Source organism: Malaclemys terrapin, chromosome 2, assembly GCF_027887155.1.
Source record: "Malaclemys terrapin pileata isolate rMalTer1 chromosome 2, rMalTer1.hap1, whole genome shotgun sequence".
NCBI classification, from domain to species: Eukaryota; Metazoa; Chordata; order Testudines; family Emydidae; genus Malaclemys; species Malaclemys terrapin.
In genome coordinates, this window is record NC_071506.1 from 70,237,396 (window position 1) to 70,258,933 (window position 21,538).

General features: G+C 38.7%; 1 protein-coding gene across 5 annotated transcripts in view; it reads left to right on the plus strand.

The window, feature by feature from the left end:
- The window catches only part of PCMTD1 (protein-L-isoaspartate (D-aspartate) O-methyltransferase domain containing 1), an 88,714-nt gene that overhangs the window by 44,655 nt on the left and 22,521 nt on the right, over positions 1-21,538 (plus strand). For 2 of the 5 annotated variants that reach the window (XM_054017555.1, XM_054017556.1), the window contains exons 2-3: positions 3,993-4,423; positions 9,497-9,599. The exons of 1 other annotated variant lie outside the window; for it this stretch is intronic. In XM_054017555.1, coding sequence (XP_053873530.1) covers positions 4,117-4,423; positions 9,497-9,599 — 410 coding nt within the window. In that variant the 5' untranslated portion in view covers positions 3,993-4,116. Of the gene's footprint in view, positions 1-3,992; positions 4,424-9,496; positions 9,600-14,624; positions 14,699-21,538 lie in introns of those variants that run through there. 2 more of the 5 variants (XM_054017558.1, XM_054017557.1) reach the window with 2 other exon arrangements.

Sequence of the window (21,538 nt, forward strand, 5' to 3'; positions counted from 1 at the left end):
TGGAGCTAAGGTTGGGAGCATTTTAACTCTTGAAATTCCTGATATTTGTGTATTTAAATTCCTAACATTAATGATGCCCCAATGTAGTTTTTGTATCAATGTAATATTTCTACGTCAGTCTCTTCATTCTGTTTGCTTTTCGTTTCACAGAATTCAGTAGTTCTGCAGTATTATGGACATTTTTAAAGATGTATAACTAAGGTTCTCTGCTAAAGTACCTCACTCCAGCAAGAGTGTTGCACTGATCACTTCAATAAACCTAACGTTAAGGGCCAGATTTTCAGTCAGTTGTAGGGTTGTACAATTGTGTATACCTGCGATTTGTAACCTTGCAAATTCCCAACTTCTTAGACCACACAAATAGGAATGCATAAATTAGGGATTTGAATAGGAATATGAGAGAGAGTATTCTAAAATAGGCCAAAACCTCACTGGGATATATGATCCTGGCTGCAAGTGCCAGTTGGAATGTGTCTAAGTAGTTAGTAGTAAAATAGCAGCTGGTATGCTTTTTGTGAATGAAGTCTTATATATTCTATTAGAATGCGTTCAAACCATACAAGGCAAAATGCCCATACTTGCTTGGCACAGATTAATTAGCAGATAATTGGTGCCAGGCGAATTTCTGCTAACATTTTATTCATTATTTTTTAAAAATAAAAATATCCAAATTAAATGTGCTATTGTCATCTCCTATTTTACTGTTTTGGTTTATATGTGTGTACCATTGTCAATCTAGTGATTGGAGTAATACAAATATTTGTAGTTTTTTTTGTCCTCTAGTGGCTAACATGAAAAGTTCTACCACCTGAGCTCCCATGTGTACAGTAACTCCTCACTTAAAATCGTCCTGGTTAACGTTGTTTTGTTGTTACGTTGCTGATCAATTAGAGAACATGCTCATTTAAACTTGCACAGTGCTCCCTTATAATGTCATTTGGCAGCCGCCTGCTTTGTCCACTGCTTGCAGAAAGAGCAGCCTGTCGGAGGTAGCTGGTGGGGACTTGGAACCAGGATGGACCGGCAGCCCCCCATCAACTTCCCGCTCCCTTAAGTTCCCTGTGGGCCGCTGCCCAGCAGGCTATCAATTGCCGGCAGTTCAGCTGTCCTTCCCCCCACTGCCATGTGCTGCTCCTGCCCTCTGCCTTGGAACTGCTCCTGGGAGTCTCCTGCTTGCTGTGGAGGGGGAAGAGAGGGGCTAATATCAGGGTGTCCCCCTCACCCCTGCTCCTGCCCTCTGCTTACCCCATTTCCATAGAGCGGGGGGTGGGGGAGAGCGACCACGACAGGGCTCAGGATGGAGGGAGTGTGCTGGCAGCAGCTGCTGTCTCAACTTCCTGGTCTACTTAAAAAGGCAATCTACTTAGAGTGGTTCAGCGTACTTAAAGGGACAATGTGTATCTCTCTTTCTCACACACACACAGGGTGTGTGTCTCTGTCTGCTGTGCTGTCTCCCCCTCCCTCCATTCATGCTGCCTTGTAGAGTATGAGGCTACATTAACAACAATGTGTTAACCCTTGAGGGCTCAGCTGAGTTCTACTTCATCATTTAGCAGTAAGGCATTCCCTGGGAAATATCCCACTCTCTGACTTCACCACCTCCAGGGATGGCTCCAGGCACAGCGCAGCAAGCGCGGTGCCTGGGGCGGCAAGCCGTGGGGGGCAGCGTGCCGGTCGCCATGAGGGCGGCAGTCAGGCAGCTTTCAGTCCACTAGTCACGTGGATTCAGCGGCATTTCTGTGGGTGATCTGCCGGTTCCGCAGCTTTGGCAGCAATTCGACGGCGGGTACGCTGAAGGCGCGGGACCGGTAGATCATCCGCAGAAACGCCGACAATGTTGCATGACCAGCGGACCGAAGGCCACCTGACTTCCGTGCTTGGGGTGGCAAAAAACATAGAGCCGCCCCTGGCCACCTCAACCAAGCTTCACAATCATCATTGCTATGTACAGTATTAAATTGTTTGTTTAAAACTTATAGTGTGTGTGTGTGTGTGTGTGTGTGTGTGTGTGTGATATACAAAAATCTTTTGGTGAAAAAAATTTCTCTGGAACCTAACCCCCCATATTTATATTAATTCTTATGGGGAAATTTGATTCGCTTAACATCGTTTCGCTTAAAGTTGCATTTTTCAAGAACATAACTACAACGTTAAGCAAGGAGTTACTGTATTGGATTTTGTGGAACATTCCACCTTTGAGTTGAATTGGGCTGGTAATTCTTCTGCACTACCAGCGCAGATAATATTCTGCACGTGTGAGTGAGAGAGGGGCTCCATCCATATATGAAGCCTAGGTGGAGGTCTGTGGCATATATGACAACTTCCTGCCGTATCCTTGGGTGACCTTATTGAATAAAATGTAAGTATTTTTGGGGTCCATTGTATTAAATGAATGGTGATTGTGATCTACTCCCTGGGGGCAGGCTGCCACAGCTCCTCCAGGAATCAAAAACAGTGGATGGTGGTGAAGATTATTATACCCCCCAGAAAGGTACCACCTCCCAGTAAGGCTCACATATATTAGTTCAAACTGGATTATTCAGAGACCAAGAGACAAAGGCAAGATTTTTGGATAAATAGCCTGAGTTTACACTGACTTGGGGCTCTTCTTCCTGATCCAACAGATGGACAGGACTTTCTTTCCAAGGGATGTCCCAACCCTGGAAGAAGAGTTGGAATGACTTTTGCCCACTTGAGCCCCATAATCCTGCATAGTCTCTTGTGAGCTTTTAGCATGCATATAGAAATGTTTGTTGGGTCTTTAAATATATTTTTTCTGTAAAGCTTTTATCTGAAGAATAAAAGTGCTTGCTTAGAAAGAGCCATGTGGTAACTTGTAACTGCTAGTAACACACTAGTCATAGCTCTTGAAGAGACTGCGAAGTACACATGCTGGCCTTTTAGGTGACTGGCTTGCTGGAGATACCGCAGTAGATGGCAGAGGACTGTGCAGCCTTCACACCCCTCTTCAGAAAGGAGTGGAACAAGGGTCCCTAGGCAAAGACAGATGATGGCTGGAAACCTGAAAGCGGGAACTCATGGAGTAGACCATGAACGGGGGAATACAGATGCAGTAACTGTGAAACTAATACTGTCTACTAAACTTTGAGACAGGAACTGTGATTTCTGTTCTTACCTATGTTGACTGGTCCACATATAAGGTAGCAATTACTCCTGTGATTGGCAGAAAAAGGTTGCCCCTTCCCTCCCTTTTTTGTTGCTTCTTGATGCAGTAAGAATGTTCGAAAGGTGTGTTTTCCCAAAAATGCCCCATTTCCCTGTAGCTGATAAACTTAATCATAGAATTTTACCAGTATGTGAGTCTGAGCGGAATTTTATTCCAGCTCATGCATCATTATCCAAACTGTTAAGACATCTGGAGTCGGTGTGGTGTTTAACCACTAGTGATGCAAACCAGAAAGAACATAGCTTAACTTTATTGATTTGGATTATATAGTTTGAAAATAAACAAAAACCCCAGGCATAACCTTTCCTCTTTTAGGAAAGGAACACTTATTTGTCCAATACTAGGCAGGATTTTCAGAAGTACCTGAGTGATTTAGAAGCATGAGTTCCACTGAAAGTTATGTAGATGCTATTGAAAAATCCCACTCAATGTTTTTTGAAAGCTTTTTTTTTTTTTTTTTTTTTAAGGTGCTCAGAAACCATGGGGATAGGTTCAGTGCAAGAGCCTAAACAGAGTAGAACACGGTGAATATTCAGACTTGACAATTATGGGGGGAAGGGGGAATCTTTGTACATGTAGACTAAGTAAATTGAATCTGAAAGAAAAAGATTTAGGCATGGAATAGTACTGTCACATTTTTAATACTTTGTTAATTTTCCAGTGAAGTCGAACCACACTTCAAACCAGTAGCTTTATTGTTCTTCCCCTTGCTACCCTTTTTGTTAAGTGATCTCTGTATTAATTAGTTGATGCTGCCTTTTTTCCCTGTGAAATTCAAAACAAGTAAACTTTTTTTTCCTCCCAGGATTCATTTGTGATGTTCTGATGTGCTGTTGAAAGGAAAAGAACAGCGTCTGTTACACACTGACACTTCAAAACGCTCCTGCTAATGTATTTTCAAACTCATTGAATTATCATAGAAATTCATCATGGGAGGAGCTGTGAGTGCTGGGGAAGACAATGATGATTTAATTGATAACTTGAAAGAAGCTCAGTATATTCGCACTGAGAGAGTGGAGCAAGCCTTCAGAGCAATTGACCGTGGTGATTATTATCTAGAAGGATACAGGGACAATGCTTATAAAGACTTGGCTTGGAAGCATGGAAATATACACTTATCAGCACCTTGCATTTATTCTGAAGTCATGGAGGCATTGAAACTTCAACCAGGATTATCTTTTCTGAATCTGGGTAGCGGAACCGGATATTTGAGTACAATGGTGGGATTAATATTAGGTAATTTCTTTTTTATTTTAAACATATATGAAATGTTGGTTACTGAATACAGATTCTTAGATTAACACGTCAGCATCTTTGCCAGGGTTTTGTGATTTAATGTGTTATAGTTTTTAAGTAATGTAATGAAAAAAGCATAGAGTTAAGAATTTGGAATGTGCTTTCAGAATATTGTGAAAGAGCTGCTAGCTAATTCTTAGAAAAACTGTTATTGAAAAGCATTTTTTAAGAATTGCATTTTAATGAAAACAATATTTTTGCTGTTTAAGCCTCAGCCACAGATTAACCTTCTGTAGTCACCTGAAGCTGCAAACCTTTCTGACACCACCGTAATTCCCACACAAGCCAAATGTTGAGTCACAAAGAATATTATGATTTTCAACAGGGAGTATGGAAACAATTATTTCTAAATTTTTCTGCAGTTTTTAAGTTCACTAAGGACTTTTAAAGATTGTTGCTCACATAGAAGGCAAGAAATGTATATGCTTAGGACACAAAGTAAACTGCTCTTCACAAAATAATCTAGATTAAATAACAGCATTAGTAAATTTTATGGCAGATATTCACTTCTTAAGACTGGGGTTTTTTTAAGCTAAGTTACCTGTGTAGTTTACTACTCATCCTCTCAACGGTACTTAAATAAAGCTGTGCTACCAGCTGAAAAGAAAATGTGGTATGTCGTTGCTAACTGAATTTAATTTTAAAACTATACCTTAGAGAGCAGAAAATGTACATTAAAATGCATTTGTTTTCAAAATGAAAAGCTAAGCTCTAGTGCTGATTTTTATAAATATCCTCAGATGTTTTCTACCTATTGTAATAATTTTGCATTACACAACAGAATTTCATTTATTTTGGTAGTGGGATGTAAGTGTGACAGCCACATTTTTCTTTCACTAAATAAATATTTGTATCTCTCAGTATTGTTTTCTAGTTAAGGTAGCACTACTTTTACTGCTACAACAATCTTACAAAATGTGTACATTTTCCAGTATATGGAGTTCTTGAAGTCTTGGATTACTCATTTTTACAAATAGAGATAATGGAGAGCAGAAAACCATTAAGGGAAGCAGATACTATTCTGAATGGGAGGAGAATGTGTAACAAATTTAATCTGTCAATTCACTTCCAAGAGGTGTAGGATTCCTTCCAATTTAATGTAAACAAAAGTCAAAGAGCTGATTCAGTGCTCCCTCTTGTGGAAACTGAGATTCGTTTCCTTACCCAATACAATATAGTAAGCAGTAATGCTTCTGGTGAAATATTCATTCATAGGTATAAACTCAAAATTCCAGTACACGCTGTTAAAAGAATTATAGCATTTCACTTTGTTCATATAATGTACTGTACCTCTTGTGCTAGCACTCTATTTATGAGCTTGGGGAGTTTCATCTCTATGGGAGATGATAAATATAGGCAATTTTGTATGAGTTCTTCCCCAGTAGCTGTTAAAGTATAAATATACATATAATATGATTAGAGACTACTTCCTCTTTTGTTTGCTATTAGCCCTGTGCGCAGGACCATAAATATTTCCCGAGATCATATCAAGAGTGAAGATGATTAAATAAAGCCCTTCGTCTTGATATTTATTTGTTTTATTTGGCTAGGGATCCTCTGCACCTGCTTCTCTATATGAGGTTGTATTTACCTTATCTAACTAATCTCTGTGGGGTCAGGAGTGTATGATGTGTGCTGCCTGGCCTGCCGTCTCCTCACCCAGCACAATTCTGACTCTGAAGAATGACCTGTGCTGGTTTCCAGAAAGTGAATGAAGAGAACTAAGTAGTGAAAGTGACTGATTTCTCCCCACCTTTTCACATGAGGGGTGAGATCTGCAGCAGAGGGCCTTCTAACTGTGTGAATCAGCAGACACAACCTGCTCTGCAGTTCTTAACTCAGCATGGTTAGTCAGATTTATAGCAATATTTGAACAAAATATTTTTGAAAAGGAAGGTTTATTTTACTGGTTTTAATAAAGGCAGCCCCTTTGTGGAAAATGAAACCTTTACACCTTCTCAAAATGGAGCCTATTGTTGCAATTTGTACTGTATTGGGTTAGTGTTAGGAAGCCGAAGATTGTTTGTCAATGGTTGGGTATCTGATGGTTCAGTATAGGGTGGGAGTAGTAGTGTATACCATATTGATGATTTTGTGAATGTTAATGTGACACTAAATTAATTTGCGGGTGACTTGAAAATGAGGAATTTTTAAAATACAAAGTGGTCTATATAACTTGCTACAGTAGTCAGAGATTAAGTTTAATATAAACAGAAGGAAAATAATACACACGGAAAGCGTAGTTTACATAATTTTAATGTTCAGTACAGACGAATCCTTTGATTTCTGTAATTGAGTATTACAAGATATTAGAACTGCAAACACTTTTCCAAGACTTAATAATGGTGGTAGATAATTGATGAGGTTAGTATAATCACATTGTGAAGGAAATGAATATTACTCCAGGAAGTAACACAAAAGTTAGGGTAGTGTCAGTTTTTATGAATTGGTAAGACCGTTCTGGAATAGCATATACAATCATATCCTCAAATTGGAAAAGCTAATGAGAATAGTGTTACCAGCTCTGTTTTGTTCAATATAACACATAGCAATACTGAAATGTATGTATCATTACACTCCATATTTTGGATAGTCATGTTGCTTCAGAAACTAATTGCTGCCTCATAGCACGTTGATCATGAAAAGTTCTAGTATTACACACAAATGTTCCTCATTACCCTGACAGACACAAAATTCAAAAAATGTGTTTGATATTCTTCATGATTGTCTTGAAAAGTGGTAAAAATTAATCTGTTTGGAAATGTGCATGAATTTTGGAACAGATGGCGGTAACTGTAATTGAAAACAGCTAAGAGTGCAGCAAAAATACTAGACACATGAAAATAATTTAGGAGGTTAGGTTAGGGGAATGTGAATTCATTTATAGTAAATTTATATTTGAAAACCTGCTGTGATTCCCAGGAAAGATTTTCTAAAATATTCTGTTTTGAAAACACTGACACCTCTTATAAAAAATGAACAATGCTTACTAGCTACTTCTAATTACTAGTCAGAAACTTTTTTGTTAGAATGATATTCTGATGAAGAATACCCTCTTTCTATGGGAAAAATTCAGTTTTGCAGAAGAATTTTCATTTTTCCATTGGCAGCTGACATTCTGATTTTCCCAATCTGGAAGGTGTTTGTCAATTTCACTTTCTGCTGGCCCAAAGCGCTCTGCTAGAAGGGCTGAGCAGGAACCAGGGTTGGGAAGCGAGGGCTGGTGGAGTGGCTGGGCTCTCTGCCTCCCAGGCAATGGGTCTGAAAGGCAGTTTTCTTACAAGAAGATGAAAAACAATTTTTTGTTTTTGTTTTCCTAAAATGGAATATTTTTTGAAATGCCTTCACACACACAATTTCCTTTTTGCATTTTGTCCTGGTTCAAGTGTAAATTTGTTTTTACAAATATTGAAAATTTTTACAGGAAGGGATTTCACATTTTACAGCCAGCTTTACTAGTAATGCAAGAGACAGAAAAGGGAAGCAATGAGCTAAGTTAATAAAGGATGTATGCGTACCAACAGGACACCTTTCAATGCTGTGAAAGCAGGTATCTCCCTTGTGGAGCACTCTGCCTCCTGTAAGTCTGCCAGCAGGAAAGCTTTATGAGCAATGCTCTTTCGGATCCACTTTGTTCATGGTGTACAAGACGTTCTAATTTCATGCTAAGAATTACAGATGTTTAGCATATTGTGGTGATGTTGCACCATTAGGTCACGCTTAGCAAATGGAATGTATTAGGTTTTTTTCTCCATAAAAGACAGGCTTTGCTGCGAATCTGCTATTTATTTTTATCCAGGGTACTTAAACATCAGAAATACTTCTATATTTTTTTCTTTAAATGCTCACCATACCTCTGTTCTGCAGAAAAAATCCTTACGAATTTCCCTGGATGAATAATTTTTGTTACTGAAATAATAATTTGAGGATGCTTCTTGTATTAATTAAGTGTTGGGCTAAATAATTCTAAAAGTAAAGGCTTGGGGCATAGTGATTACTGAATTGATAGAATGCAACCTCTACTTGCTGTTTCGTTGAAATGTGCTTTTTTTCCTCTTCTCTGCATGGATACTAAAATCTCTGTTCTGTGGGCTGCCTATTACATATTGAATTCCTATCTCTCTATGCCCACAACAAACATGGCCACCTCTTTACCCTGGCAACCCCCCTAACTCTAGTCTTAATATCTCTCCTTGCACCTCCCTACTTTTAGAAGAGTGGACTTAGCCCTTTTACCACAAACTGAAATTCATTTTCAAGCTGTTTGTTAAAATATGACTACTAAATGAGTTGAAAGGATAAGGAGTTGAGTTAGAAGTGAATGTGGTGGACATGTCAGTGGGATTAATCTGAATAGAGACCTGCACAAACGCTGTACTGTTGTAGATCAATACTTGTATAGCACTTTAGTAGATTTCTGTGGTCCAGTTGGCTGAAGGCTAATCCCTCATACGGATTCAGGAAACTGCATAATTGAGAAATTTGTATAATTATGGGTATAGATATGCGCATACTATGCTGAATCTCTATGCCATCATCGGTTGAGATGATTCCACTTCAATATAATATGCTTTAAATTTACCAACTTTTAATCCTTCTACAAACAAATACATTATAACCATCAACACCTGCTGTCTTTAAAAATTTGTGCCACTCTAAAATCTAATTAAAAGACTAAGAAAAGATCAGACTTACTGCCTTATGAACGTTCTCTTATGAAGGCTAATAAGAAAAATGTATTTGTGCTTTCTTTGCGGTAGTGTGGGCATGTTAGAACAGGAAATAGGGAGCCAGAACTCCTGGGTTGTACTCCTGGCTTTTTCACTGGTTCACTAAATAATCATGTGCCTTAGTTTACCCATCTGTAAAAAGTATAAAAATATCCCTTTTGGTAGCCTTGATGGAGGGCTTAATCAAATGTTAATAAAAGCACTGTGATACCATTAGATGAAAGGTGTTATACCAGTGCATAAAACAGTACTTTACTTATAAAAAAACCTTTTTTAATTACAGGCCCTTTTGGAATAAATCATGGAATAGAGCTTCATTCAGATGTGGTAGAATATGCCAAGGAAAAAATGGAGAGCTTCATAAAAAATAGTGATAGCTTTGATAAGTAAGTATCTCACTTATCCAGTTCATTTTGCAACCAGAAATGTTTTGGATTTTTTTACTGAGGTACAATATTAAGGAATAAATGACATTTTACAAATTTTAACATCTTGTTAATGTTCATTATTGGAAATCATATTTGAAGTTTGTTGGACATATTTAAAATGAGGTAAGTGGAAGTTAAAAAATATAGTTTTTTTTTTTTTTTTTTTTTTTTTTTAAAGTAGGGAACATCTTTGAGTGCCAAAATTTATCTTCCTGCCTTCTTGCCATAAACACACTCACTTTGTTATGCTGTGTTCTTATGCAGCTTCTTTTGTGTGCAGATCTGGAATGAATTTATAAGTATAACAACTCAGATTAATATTAACAGTCTGAGGCGCCACTGTGCCTAGATATTGAATATGAACATACAGCATGTAACCTAGCAGTGTTGATTAGTGCACGCAGATGAACAAAAGAGACACAGGGATGGATTTAAGCAGCTGGCTTCAACGTTGTTAATTTTACAATGGGGAGTGGCATTATATACCATCCCCTCTTCACATACCAGGTATTTAATTTGGTCCAGTGCGGAATTACAGGGCTTCCACCATATAACCAGTGACTCGGGATAGCCACTCTTCAGACGTACCCCTTGGATTTACCTCACTCTTGAATCCTCTCACTTTTCCCTCTCAGAGGGTACCAAGAGGGGACCTTGGTATGTCATCTCCCCTTATAGGCAAAAGGTCCCCTGATGTCTAGGAAGGCTTTACATTTTGGGGGAGGAGGGGCATGAAAGCCAGCTCCCTTATATATTATTCCTGGGGGAATTCTGCACCAAAAAAATAAATTCTGTGCACAATATTTTAAAATTCTCCATATTTAATTTGTTAAAATAATGCACTATAATCATTCTGGTTTCAATTATTTTGGTAATTTATTTAAACTACAGTACAATGGATGGAGAATGGGAGTGGGGAGCATTGGAGGAAATCCTTCTAATTATTAGTCAACAAATATATGCAGCCATATGCTCAGTGTTACATCATAGGCAACTGAACAGCAAGCGAGGGCTGGGGACTCAAACTCACAATTTATATTGGCTGCTGACCACCTCCAGAAAGGTCAGTAGCAAACAGTTCATGGAGCCCATTTGATAGGAAATTTTTTCAGCCCAAAAATTTAGACCAGTTCTAATCACTAAAGCACCATAAGAATTTTTAAGGCCATACTGATTTTTATACCACTCTGGCAATGTAAAGGAGCCTTAAAACATTTACCCCTGTTTTATACTCATGGGGGAATTCACTAAGAGCAATGGGAACAATTCACTAAGAAGGCAGGCTGCTACATTTTGGTCTGACACCTACCTCCTCAGAAACACCCCAAAACCCTGGCCCTTCACGCCAAGCATGCCGCAATAGTGAGTAAGAAGGACAGTGTCTCTCTCTCACAAGCATGATTGCCCAGCCTCCCTGTCCTGGCAGTGATTTAAGTCTCTACCGGCTGCTTTGGGTGCCCAAACTAACCTGCCTGGACTGCTGGGGAGGGGTACATGACCTCTTTTGCGGCTTCCCTTAGCTTCCCCATCAGAAGTCATTTCTCTGCAGGGAAGCAAAGAAATCTGCAAGGGCCATGAATTCTGTGCACGCGCAGTAATGCAAAATTCCCCCAGGAGTAATATATCCCTGTTTCCAGCCAATGGGAGGCAGAAAAGCCCCACCCCATCCCCAAGAATATTCTCACAGGTTGAGGAGTAACTAAGCCCTGGCAGGTCTGGGTATGTGCTCTCCCATCTTCCTCCTCCCCCTGAACTTCAGGGTGTTGACTATCCCTCTGCTGGTCTGACCTACACCCATACTGAGACAGAGAGAGCCATTCTTGTTAGGATAGATAAACACAGCCAGGTAAGTTTTATAGATGGTGTGGTTAGCTTTACCGCTGAATTCGCTTGCTTGCTTTAATTAATTATAAGTCTGATCTTTAATGCTATTTTGATAGGGTTTTTTGTATATTTAATTTCCTTTGTTTCCACAATAGAATAAATGATACTATATTTAAAAAGATGGGTGTGTTTCATTACTGTCGTCATCATTTTAGTTCTAGACACCTCCTGATATAATTGGAGGTTTGGTGCACCCTGCATTAAACTGGCATGAATTAAAAAGGATGATAGCCAGAAGAATTGTGTGTTTTAAGTAATATGGAGCAATTAATCCATGACATATCTGTACAGAAAACTGTGTTAACATGTAGTAACTAATGATTTTCTCCACTCTAAGATTACATTAGTGATCTTGTACTTAAGATTTGGATGTTGTTTCTTATTAAATCACCCAGTTTTCAGTCATTCATAACTTATTCATAAAACTATCTTTTGGGCTTGGGAGGAAGGAAGGATGGAAGGCAGGAAAAGAGGAGAAGACATAATGCAAATCACAACTTAATAAAAATATGGCCACTTTTGAGCTAGATGAAGGTTAAAAACAGTGGTTTTACTTATTTTCAGTCCCTTTGTTTCACTTTATTAAAAACTTAGTTATAAACTTTGAACTTGGTATGTTCTTATTCTTGAATGTAAATGAATGTCTATACCTTGTTTGAAGGAAAGTTGTTTTGAGATATGTTATGGAAGTCTTACAATGAATTGAAATAGTAAAGGGTTTTTTCCCCTTTGCTTCACTAAGACTTATTTAGTTGTGGTGCTCTGAATGTTGTTGTACATTAAGGTGATAGTTAATTCATTCTTTTAACTGCAAGTGACTTGACTGTATTCCATTGTGTAACTAGATCATGGGATTAATGTAAGTATCATAAACAAAGTTTTTTATGCCCACTAACAAGTTTGGATCTTTTACGCCACAGTATGTTACTGAACCATCATTCTTGCAACAATAAGCAACCAAGCAATGGCTATTCAAAAAAACTAAACCAACAAACAAAATTCTGTTAAGTGTGTAAGTGCTTCCTGATAAAAATATATTTGGTAACCATTAGGTTACAAATGAAGGAATAAGGGTTGGCTGCCTAATGGATGATTTTTCCTATCTTGAATATTCCTAATTTTGGCTATTTTCTTTTAAAGTAAAGCTTATTGTACCGAGTTAATACTGTATTTGGATGGGTGATATCTTGAAGACCTGATACATGGTGTTCTAAGGGAATTGTTCTTCTGATCCTACTAATTTGTTTATAATATATAAAATATTTTTAAAACTGATGTCTGTCCTAAAGACATAGTAGGAACATACTATTGTGCTGGAGGCCTCATTTTGGTTCCTGGGGCTTCAGTTGATAAATGAGATACCTACCCTGCGGATACTATGGTCTGTGACTTCTGTTCTCAGCTGATTGAGATTGGATCTGCTCAATACTTGGATGAGAAGTGTTCCAGGAAAAAGTGTTCATGAAAGGCATGCAGAGTCTTTCACTTAGATCACTGGCTTGAACCCAGCACGGGTCTATTGACTGAAAATAATTTTCATCTGCTTTATTTGGTGGTGTAACTCAAACTAATTATATTTGAGGTTATATTTGAGGTGAACTGACAGGACAAAGTGTGGAAGTTTGAATTGCTACTTCCTGTCCTGCACTTATTCAATGGATGACTAGGAGTCTTTGGGCCTAACTGTCTACCTCTTATCTTTTAAAATTGGGTTAGCTTATTTTTAGCTACTTACGGAGCTTCAAACTAGATTTTAAATACACATTTTAAGCAAAGGTTCTGTAATATGCTGAATAATATTATTCCAGACTGTTCTTGTCACTTGTACTTATAAGCCATAATCTTTCTGTGTTGAGCATCTCTGTGCACAACCCAATGGGAGCAGACTACATTTCCAAGTGGCAAAAGTTTCAGTATTTCTGTGCTTGTCTTGGTGTTCATGTCTTGGATAAAAATATAAAAATCCCTTCAAAGAAGTTCACCAGTGCATCTTCAAAAAGTGCAGTGAAATACCTTGTTGCTTGCCTTGGTTCTTTCAGCTTAAATTTTTGTCAACCAATCACTAAGCAAAAAACTGTAGATACCTATAGGACAATTTCCTGGATGCTTTGTATATTTCCAGCCCAGCACATGGGGATTTTGCTTGGGGATCATGCAGCTAAAGCCTGATGCTTAACACGGCGTTCTTACAACTTAAACACATGGAGTTACTTGAAGTGTATACTATACATCCTCTTTTATAGGAGAAATAAAAGATGAAACATGCAGAAATCTTGTGTTGTATAGCATAACCTATAATTTTCTCCCAATTCCTGATGAGCAAATTCATAGACAAAAAGATTAATCTCTTAGCAGGCCAAACAGGTTTAGATCAGAGTCTGGGAGCTCTATGAAAGTAGCATATTCATCCTTAAATTTTGGGGGGCGGGGGAAGCATGCTCCTTTTCTTCGATGCTTAGGGTGATCAGCTGCCATCATTTGGCCCTTCTAAAGCTGTTCCCCTACATAAAACAACTCTTCAGAGTCTTGCTTTAAGAAGGCAAATCATTCCAGTAATCATTTGTATTTATATCCATATCCCGCTAATCTGTAAAGGTTTAATTCTCCTGTGACTGGATATGGAGATGGAGTTGTCATTTGATAATCTAAGACAAGTAAAGTGCTGTCTTGATTCTGTTTCACAAGATAGTTTTACCTCTAGAAGCAAACTAGATAGAAAGTGCTTTCTTAATTCTGATGACTCTTTGGAAAGATTTGTTGTAAAAGAAAGCTTATTTAGGCATTAATTGAAGGATGATCTTGGTCTGAGTTTGACGTGTGGTAAGAATCGCTTCCACATTTAACATTTGAGCGAGGATGCATGCCACCTAAGGAAAAACTCAGTCCTTAAGAAGGCTCTATCTAAAGCACGTATGTGCAAAGTGTCAGGCCCCGCTTCACCTGTTTATTGAAGGGGAATATGTTGTCTTTTCTGCTCCCAGTCGGCTTCTAGACCTAGAATATCCGTCTCGGAGGGAGAGCCACAGGGCAGGGCTAGGTCGCCCATCTCCTAACACCCTATCAAAAACCAAACGTGTGTAAGCTGCTGAAGTGAGTGTCGTGAAAGAAATATCAACACTCTTCTCAGGATCAAAAGAATTTATCGCTACTCTTCTAAAGAGACAACTGCAATGGTAAGTGACTAGGATTCTAGTACTACTTCTGGGATAAATGTTATGGGTAAGACTTCCTCCTGAAGTCTTTTAGTAAGTTGTATCTGCACTGGGAAAGTGAAACTTCCTATTGTCAGTCTCCCAGCAGTCTCCAGTAAAATTTGGTTCATTTTAGTTAGACCATTGTTAAGGCTAATTTCTCCATTTGTAAAGGAAGTTCAAACAATAGTCATGCACAAAAAGTCATTATGGTTGCCAACCCTCCAGGATTCTCCTGGAGTCTCCAGGAATTAAAGGTTAATCTTTAATTAAATATTATGTCCTGTGATGACACCTCCAGGAATACGTCCAGCCAGAATTGGCATCCCGTAGGAGTCATCAAAGAAGAAAATAGTCTTCATCCAGCTGCAGTCGAATGATTATCCTGCTATAAAGACAAAACGTATAAGCTATCAAAAAGAAAATGGAAAAAAAAAAAAAAAGTAACCCCTGAACCTATTCCAAGTTCTGGGACCTTGTGCCATTCCAGAGGGGGTGAACTGTCATTGAGCTTTACTAGTCTAACAAGGATCGCCAAAAAGAGATTATTTATTAGAATTCTCTAACACTATGAAAGTGTGGCAAACATTTGTTTATATTCCTCATCTTCCATTATCTGGAGATGTTACAAAGGAGGAATAGTTATAATCATGATGCCTTATAAACTGCAGGACTCTAAAAGTGGATATTGCAGCCGGCCTTACCAAAAGTAGGTGCAGCAACTGGATCTTCCCAAGTACCCATTTTATACTAGTTGAAGAAATCCCCTCTAGTTGAAGCAGCATTGTAGAAAGATCTCCTAGACAAAAGTAGAAAAAGGGACACTGGTTCCATTCAAAGGTCTTTTGCTTCTACAAATTCTGATAGGAGTAGAATTATGAACTGACTCAAAGGGAGCTATTGACTACCATGATCAAACTATTAAGTCAACAGCAAATATCACTAGCTTCATATTTTATAATGGACATTTATGTTGACGTATACATTGAGATTCCACTCTATAAAATGATATGCACTACTTCAGTGGAAAGATGATCTGTTTTTCCAAATTTTCATCACAAAATTTGCTGATGGGGAAAACTTGAGGCACGAAAAAATACTGTGGCAGAAGAAATGGAGAAGGGAAAAGTCTTCCCTTTATTCAAAACCTTAAAGCCCACAGTGGAATCACTTTAGATCGTTCTTTCAAAATCTTTGTTTCTATTTTATCTTCAAGGTCTAGATACGCTACGTGAAGGATTCTAAATTCTGGAACAGACTCTGAAGGGGTGACAAGTCTAGACATAAATACTTGCAAGAAGCAGTGATTGAATCACAAGTATTTGTTCTCCAGAGATAATCAGATAGGGAGAAATTTGTTTTTGCTCATCTCTCTCAATGAAATGGATGAAAACATCAACAAATTAGCTTTTGAAAATTTGTATCTAAGGGTCATGTAATACACTAATTACCCCAGTTTTTATTCAGGTAATCTTGTGCTCCAAAGTTGTTTCTGAGCTCTGCTTGGGTTTTATGTGATTCTGAGTATTTAATGCACTACTGCATTAGTTTGAAGTTGAATAATGTACAAGATGAAGTATCAAAGAGAAATGTTATCTGCAACATTATCAGCTACATGTCTAATGCTAAACCTATGCATTCATTGTTGTAGTGGATGCATAGTGCTACAATTTAAGGGTCACTTGCTTTCACAGGTTTACTAGTATTATAGTCTGTTCTTCAGATTGTCTTCAGTTTTATATGTATTGTCCGAAATAGTAGTGTTAATACCATATCTGATGGGAAAGGGGACACACTGGAGCCTTTAAGACTGTATTTGCTTATAAAATCAATAATAATCTAGAATTAATAGTAACCAAGATGTCAAATGTTATAGAAAAAGGATTAATGTTAAATGCCTCCCAAAGCAATATACCACTTAGAGAAAGGCCAACTCAAGTGATTTGGGGAGAAAGTGCCATTTTATTCAAAAATAAAGGTATAAAGTGTGTTTAGTACAGAGAAAATGTGAAAATTGACTTAAAGATTTTGCCTTTGTCTTCTAACCACATGATGTAATAGAAACAAGAATTTACATGTGCATCTTGTAAAATTATATTTGTCACTATGGCCCCATATTGAATAATGATACAATTTTTCAATTCCTTACCTAGTCATCTAGTCTTTGACTGTTCACAAACATGTCTCCCACAGTATTCTTGCCGCCAAGTTAAAGAAGTATGGGCTGGATGAATGGACTGTAAGGTGGATAGAAAGCTGGCTAGATTGTCGGGCTCAACGGGTAGTGATCAATGGCTCCATGTCTAGTTGGCAGCCGGTTTCAAGTGGAGTGCCCAAAGGGTCGGTCCTGGGGCCAGTTTTGTTTAATATCTTTATTAATGATCTGGAGGATGGTGTGGACTGCACTCTCAGCAAGTTTGCAGATGACACTAAACTAGGAGGCGTGGTAGATACACTAGAGGGTAGGGATCGGATACAGAGGGACCTAGACAAATTAGAGGATTGGGCTGAAAAAAACCTGATGAGGTTCAACAAGGACAAGTGCAGAGTCCTGCACTTGTGACGGAAGAATCCCATGCACTGCTACAGACTAGGGACCGAATGGCTAGGTAGCAGTTCTGCAGAAAAGGACCTAGGGGTCACAGTGGACGAGAAGCTGGATATGAGTCAACAGTGTGCTCTTGTTGCCAAGAAGGCTAACGGCATTTTGGGCTGTATAAGTAGGGGCATTGCCAGCAGATCGAGGAACGTGATCGTTCCCCTTTATTCGACATTGGTGAGGCCTCATCTGGAATACTGTGTCCAGTTTTGGGCCCCACACTACAAGAAGGATGTGGAAAAATTGGAAAGAGTCCAGCAGAGGGCAACAAAAATGATTAGGGGTCTGGAGCACATGACTTATGAGGAGAGGCTGAGGGAACTGGGATTGTTTAGTCTCCAGAAGAGAAGAATGAGGGGGGATTTGATAGCAGCCTTCAACTACCTGAAGGGGGGTTCCAAAGAGGATGGAGCTCGGCTGTTCTCAGTGGTGGCAGATGACAGAACAAGGAGCAATGGTCTCAAGTTGCAGTGGGGGAGGTCCAGGTTGGATATCAGGAAAAACTATTTCACTAGGAGAGTGGTGAAACACTGGAATGCGTTACCTAGGGAGGTGGTGGAGTCTCCTTCCTTGGAGGTTTTTAAGGCCCGGCTTGACAAAGCCCTGGCTGGGATGATTTAGCTGGGAATTGGTCCTGCTTTGAGCAGGGGGTTGGACTAGATGACCTCTTGAGGTCCCTTCCAACTCTGATATTCTATGATTCTATGATAGTCAGAAATTTCTCCCAAAACACTTATGAGAACAGCATTAACAATGGAAACCCCTTCCTGGATTGGGCAATATATGAAAAGAACCTTTTTAAGCTGCTAGTCTCTTGACAACTCAGAAGCACATCAGCGTCTTGGAACTGAGGAGTCAGAATAGTTGCACGGGAATGTCAGAGGTTATTAACAATGAGCCACATATTAATAATATCAGAAAGCAATATTTCAGCCTGTCCCACAAAAAGCCATAGGAATTGTTATTGAGCAACGACCTCTAATATCTTGGCAATGCAAATACATATACAATATGAATATTAATTGGCCAATTGACAGATGGTTCTCCAGAGGGAATCAAATTTTCATTGAAGACTTAGCACTCAAATACAGACTTTCAGAGATACTGAAAATAGTCTAAATCAAAACACAATACTCTATTTTCTTAACAGAAGGGGCTCTGGGAGCATTTGCTGTGGATGTTCAATGCTATCCAGAATTTCTAGTACATGTTTCTCTTAATTGTCTTTTAGACTGCTAAAAGATCAAGAGGAAATCCTTATAATACTGTGGCTGTAAGATGGTTGAAGGGATAATCCTTTTTGAATCCAAGAGATCAGAAGTCTTCACTGTTACTTACCAAGAGAGAGGCTCTTGCAAACCAGGTTGCTTTTCTATATCCAATCTCCTCCATATAAGTTTGACTTTGCAGTCATCCTGTGAGATCCTCATCACTTGGAACATCAGCATATAAAATTTATGGTTAATATGCAAACACTAATGTATGAAAAAGAAACCAAATACTAGAAGGAAAAAAATTGATACTCTAGCAAGGACTATCTCTGGGATTATATCAACATCTTCAAAATACAAGAGACTCTTTTGAACAGTGATATAGATTCTGAGGATTAATTCTGGAATCTATACTTTCACACTGTAAGATTCTGAAAAGGTGTAGATCTAACTGAGACTTGTATAGGAAATATTTTTATTCTGCCTAAATCTTGTACTATAGGCAATTGACAAATGCTTTTAAGAGATGTGAGTTTAATTTCTTCTTGATTTTTGAATACTTAAACAATATTTTTATTAGACATGAATGCTAGAGCCAAAGCTGTTTCCATGGACTATCAATATTAGAGTCATAATTTGCTTTTAAAATATTTGGGGAAGCCAATGCTTAATTTCGTTTTCTTAGGCCACAAGAAATTGGCCTGTCTTGGTCTTAACATAAAAAGGGTAAAGTAATAGCAAAGCTGGATTCATGAAGTTCAATAAAATCTCCAATTCTTTTAAAAACAAATAAGTGTTTTGAAATACCAAATCGCTATACTGGTTATTAGAATTTTTTAAAATAAGAGCCTCATGGGAATCTAGCATCAGCAATGACCCAGATGGGAAGTTAGAACAAAATGAAATAATGCTAGCCATGTCCAGAAATAATCAACCACCTTCACAGCTGTTTCTTCCCAAATCACTAGCTTGTCTAGATTTACATACCACAAATAAAAACATCTTGAAGAGTCACTGAAAGGCTTTTTTTATTGAGACCTTAGTTAATAGTTTTTGTGCTTCCCCTGCTAAAGTTAATGATATAAAGAACATCTCAAGCAGTACAGGCTGTGCTGCTCCCTGGACTGTTTGTGTTCATGATATCATCTGTGGAGGGTGAAACACAAAACCCTGATGTGACAGGTTTCCTGCAAGAGGAAATAATTTTCAAAATTGTGTTTAAAACGTGTTTGTAAATTTTGAAATCTACTTGCATATGTGTTTTCTTAGGATGACATTCCAGCTACAGTATTCGGTCTCTATGCAGGTGGAGAGTGAGGAGGTGGGGAGCTGAAATTTACCCCCTCAACTGAGGAGTCAGAAGCAGGGACTACTGCAGAGCCTCCCAAACACCACAGGGTGAAATAGCCCCTCTAGATCATATCCTGACACTGGGCCATCATCAACACTCCTTCAAAGTATCCCATGCAGTGGACACAACAGGAGCCTCTGTATGACTGTTGAGTGCCCATGCCCAGCACAGCTCCTGTGTTGGCTTGAAGATTTGGGATTTTAAGATACATTTTTTAAAATTTTATTTTCAGAAAAAGCTTTGGGGCAACTTTTGAGAGCTAAACACTTATGTAAGTCTATAATTCTGTGCGTCTTCCTCCACCCATCCTTTGGAGGAAGGAAAGTATCAGAATCAACTGTTATAAAATGGATAAGATAAAACATGTCTAGAAGTTATGAAGGAACAGTGCACAAACAATGGCTTTAACTTTGGTTGTACAAGATACATCTCTACTGCAACATTTGAGAAACTAGTCCAGTAACATAGGTTAAGTGGATGGATGGAGGTAATGGATTGTTTTTAAATATATAATTAAAAATTTTGTCCTTTTTTCCTCCCCACCATTTTGCTTGTTCACTTTATACATTCTCAGAGGTAGAAACCATGGGCCTGGTTTTCATTTATATTAAAGTCTCTGGCAATGAAAAGTAAATGAAAATCAAGTGCCATGTCTTTGTGCATGTGCTAAAGTGGGACTATGATCCTGATTTTTTGGGGGGACTAGCAAAGGAAATAAGATAATTGTGTAGTCATCATTTTGGAAAATATTACAAATTGATATGAGTCAATGGAATGACTCGTGAGTTAGAACTGCAAGGTTCGGTCCTTGATTTGGAAAGCCATTTCAGATGAATCTTTTGGAAGAATGGTATTGTCTGAATCAAACTTGCTCCAGTATTGTTCAGCTACTTCTCTCTGTGATGGAGTGGGATATTACTGTATCAAATTGTGAAAGTTTTTATACCTGTGTACTGTGACCACATTTGTTTGGACTTGCCCAAGAGCAGGCTGTTGTGCTGCGCTCCAGACAGCTGCTTTGCCTGGGAAAGGTGGTGTACATCTCACGGAAGGGCCATCGCTGACAGACGTTGACTTTGACTCTCACCTACAGGCCTGCCCCTCATGGAATAATGGTAGTTCTACAGAGTGCTCCGAAAGAGAGGTTGAGGGGGACAAGCATGACCAATGGCTATAGCACTTACAGTCTGCACATGTGGTACAGAGACAGAGGCCCTATGTAAGATCAGGGTTTTACTCTCTGCAGGAGGGTTGACTGCTATACATAAGGACTTGCAGGACAGAGAGGGAAAGAGGGACTCTGCCCAGCTTAGTCTGTTGATGCACTACAAACTCACAGAAAGAGGTGAGCTCAGACTATGGGAGGGTGCATTTTAGGACTTCAGGTTTGTTTTCAGAGATCTGTAACTCTTGATTGATTTAAGAGTAAATATGGTTAAATTCTTCTGCTAAAGCCTTTGTTCTTTGCTTTTCTGTCATGTTGTGTCTGATGGGGTTAAACAAGTAAGTCCTAATTGCCCACAGCCTAGGTCGAGCTCTGGGGGATTGCGGACAAGCAATTTGGGGGGCTCAGGAGGATTCGGACACTGGTTTCTGGACATTGACATCCCAAGAAAGGGCATCAGACAAAGTCTGAACCTGGGAGTGAGCCCTACACCCCT